This window comes from Mesitornis unicolor, unplaced genomic scaffold, assembly GCF_000695765.1.
Source record: "Mesitornis unicolor isolate BGI_N332 unplaced genomic scaffold, ASM69576v1 scaffold10058, whole genome shotgun sequence".
Lineage (NCBI taxonomy): Eukaryota > Metazoa > Chordata > Aves > Mesitornithiformes > Mesitornithidae > Mesitornis > Mesitornis unicolor.
The window spans coordinates 25,311-28,341 of record NW_010199813.1 but is presented as its reverse complement, the minus strand read 5'-3'; the positions used below and the strand labels follow the sequence as shown (position 1 = coordinate 28,341).

Sequence of the window (3,031 nt, the reverse complement as noted above, 5' to 3'; positions counted from 1 at the left end):
CCGGTTTCCCGGACCGGACCGCCCGCCCCGGCGCTGGAAGCGGGAGTTTGGCTGGGCCGGGGGGCATCCGGGCTCCGTTCCCTCGCTCCTCTCCCGCGGGTTCTCCCCGCTCAGGACCCTCCGGGCCCTGGGGGTTTCTGTGCCTCTTTCTCTCGCTCAAGGTAACTTTGGTCGGCGCTTGTTTTCTGCTGCAGAGAAGGGAGAGGTTGCTTAATTCATAGGAGCAAGAGCAGTCACGGACACCTTCAAGTTGTGTGTTGAGGTGCCGCGGCACGGACTAATTACGGTGTTAGGAAAATTAATTGGGAGACATGAATGGAATAGTTAGGAGGAAACGGGCTTGTTAAGAGACCTCTTGTATTAAGCTGTTCCCGAATATTTCCGAGGGTATATTACGTGCATTTGGGATTGCTTAAGAAATTGTAGACAAGCTTGTCTCTGTTTATGCAAATAGGGAAAAGTTAAAAAACACTTCCCTAGGCTAAGGTATCATTTCTGCCCTGCAACTGAACGTTGGATAGAGGTTTCAGAAAATATTCTCCACTTTTTCAACACCAGAAGAAAAATCTCTCCCTACAGATGTGTGGAGAGCTGCCCTCATTTTGGGGTGGACGTGCTTTGGGAATATCCTTCGCCGCTCGGGCAGTGCGGTGCAGGCTTGTAGCCGTGATGGGCTCCAGTGAAACGGAGGAAGAGAGTTTTGTTTGATTAAAAGTCTTAAAGCTCATTGCGTAACTGCGAGTGCAGCCGTGCAGTTCATTTTTATGTAACGATTTAAAGTTGTTTCCTTAGTGTTCTACTGTGATTGCCGTTTTATTAATGTGCAGTTATTTGTGTTCTGACCTGTGTAGCATCTTAAATGTTCCTAAAGGAAAGAACCTGGTAAATTGAGCTGATATCAAAGCAGATGATGTTCAAGATGGATTTTGCTGTATTCATCTCAGAGAGTGTCGCTATTAGGACAAGAGCTTTAAAAAAGCTCTCTGCTAGTTCTAGAAAGGATCATCTGCAGTGTAAGGTTTGAATGCAGGCCCTGATGCTGCAGCACCCAAAATAAAGTGTGTGTCCTTAAAGAGGTAAACGCACAACTTCACAGAAGTGCCAAACTGGAGACGTGCAGCGTGCGGTCTGAGGTCTGGTTCTTGACTTACAGCAGCGCTTTTGGTGCGCACCGTGAGCCGGGGTTCCTCGACAGCCGCTTATCTCTCATCTCCATTTGTTCTCCCTTCACCTGAAGGTTCTCGAGTTGGGTTTCCAGCCATCGCACATCTCCACCTACAGACCTGCGGCTGATGTAGGCTTACGCTTGTTTTCCTTTAGCTTGAATTCCTTTGGGAGCTGCCAGCTACTTTGGCTTCCAACAGACTTAGGTGTTGTTAGCAAAATACAGTCTTTTTATTCTGCTGCAGTTTGTGGTTGATTTGATTTACTTCAGGAGACTTAAAGCGGAGATCTTATCGGCGCAGTTGTTAAACGATCCAGGCAGGCAGTGCAGCGTGGAGGACGATTTGTGTGTGTGTGTGTGTGAGCTGTGCAGCACAGGTCCTTACATCCAGAAGTCGCTGCTGGTGTATGGAGAGATCACCGGGATGTTCTGTTCCACAGAAACCTCTGCACTGAGAAGTCTGTGCCTAAGTTCTAATGTGAAAGGTGACGCACGGGTTTTCCTAAGTGAAAGTGGCCATCTAACCCATGTAAAAACAGTCTACTACGGCTTCAAATGGTGTTTTCTGCAGCAGCGTTTTGTTTCGGTTGGTGTGGGCAGGCTGCCTCGGCAGAGGTTTTGGCTGCGTGGTCTCAGGAGCCCAATTAGCTCGACTTTAAGCCTGCAGCACACGCTTGGCCATGGAAGCAAACGTTAAAGCTGCCAAATATAAACCTCATTAGTATAGATGCACACTTTGTACCATATACCAAGGATTTATTAAAGGTCACCTCTCTACTCAGCACAGGAATTCTCTTTCCTAATGAGAACTACAGTGCTGACAAGAAAAAGATGTGTAATGTAATTTCAGTTAACTGGCACTAGCTCTGTTCGTGGTCTGGTCGGGGAGAAGCAAGAACAGTGAGCAGCCCCTGCCCTCTTGGCACATCGGGTGCAGCTCAGCTTTTCTGCTGGGTTTTGGTTAGTGAGGGTGGAATTTTGAGGAAGGGAAGCATTTAGGGGTCCTGTTGTAATCTAAAATGGCTTGCTCGCTCTTGTTTTATAAACGTGTTGATGAAGCTGAAAATTATAACACTGAGCTGAAAAAAGAGGAGAAAACGGTCTCAAGACAGGGGTTTTCTACAGCTGAAGTTTTACTCAATGGTGGGATATCCTCTAGGAAATTGGGGAGCTGCACTTTTTTGCCTGTAAAACCAGTCTGGTGAAAGCATAGTGATGCTGTGGTAGGGGACAGATTTGCTCTGCCTGAAGTATGAATTGTGTGGACAAGCAAGACTTCTCACTTAATGCTTTGATAGCTTGCGTTTAGTTTCTAACCTACTGCCTGTTAAAAGTCCTTGGAAGTCTCCCAAAGGCACACCAAATTAATTTCTGCATTTCCTGAAGCAAAGAGCCGAAGCTCCATTGCAGCAAAGAGCTGTTGCTGCAGAACCCGCTCTATTATCTGTCTCTTTTGTTGCTGTAATGATCTGTGTGGAGTAATTACAAAAGCTTGTTTGTTTGGATGACTAAAACGAGCACAGCGAGATGAATACTTCATCTACAAAATGACATTTCCTGAATGTTTGGCTTAGTAGTAATTGTTCAAGGAAAATGCGGTTTGCTCTGCTGGCCTCACAGCACACACTCCCCAGGAACATCGGAGATAGCTTTCCAGAACGGTCTTGTGTGATACTGTGTGTTGTTCTTATGCAGATTATCTCGATAATGGCAATAATAAAATGGCAATCCAGCAAGCGGATAAACTGCTCAAAAAGCACAAGGATCTTCACTGCGCTAAGGTAAGCGTGGCTGTGCAGCGCTGAGCGCGTCTGGGGAGCGTGGCTCTGTTTGCTGAGCCCTTCGAGCCGTGACCCTCATCTCCCA

General features: G+C 46.9%; 1 protein-coding gene across 1 annotated transcript in view; it reads left to right on the top strand.

Moving 5' to 3' along the window:
• The first annotated feature begins 2,865 nt into the window (after positions 1-2,865).
• Positions 2,866-3,031, top strand: part of NAA25 (N(alpha)-acetyltransferase 25, NatB auxiliary subunit) — a 23,106-nt gene continuing 22,940 nt past the window's right edge. The window contains exon 1 of the mRNA XM_010189559.1: positions 2,866-2,946. Within this exon, the coding sequence (XP_010187861.1) occupies positions 2,887-2,946 (60 nt within the window). The 5' untranslated portion in view covers positions 2,866-2,886. The remainder of the gene's footprint in view (positions 2,947-3,031) is intronic.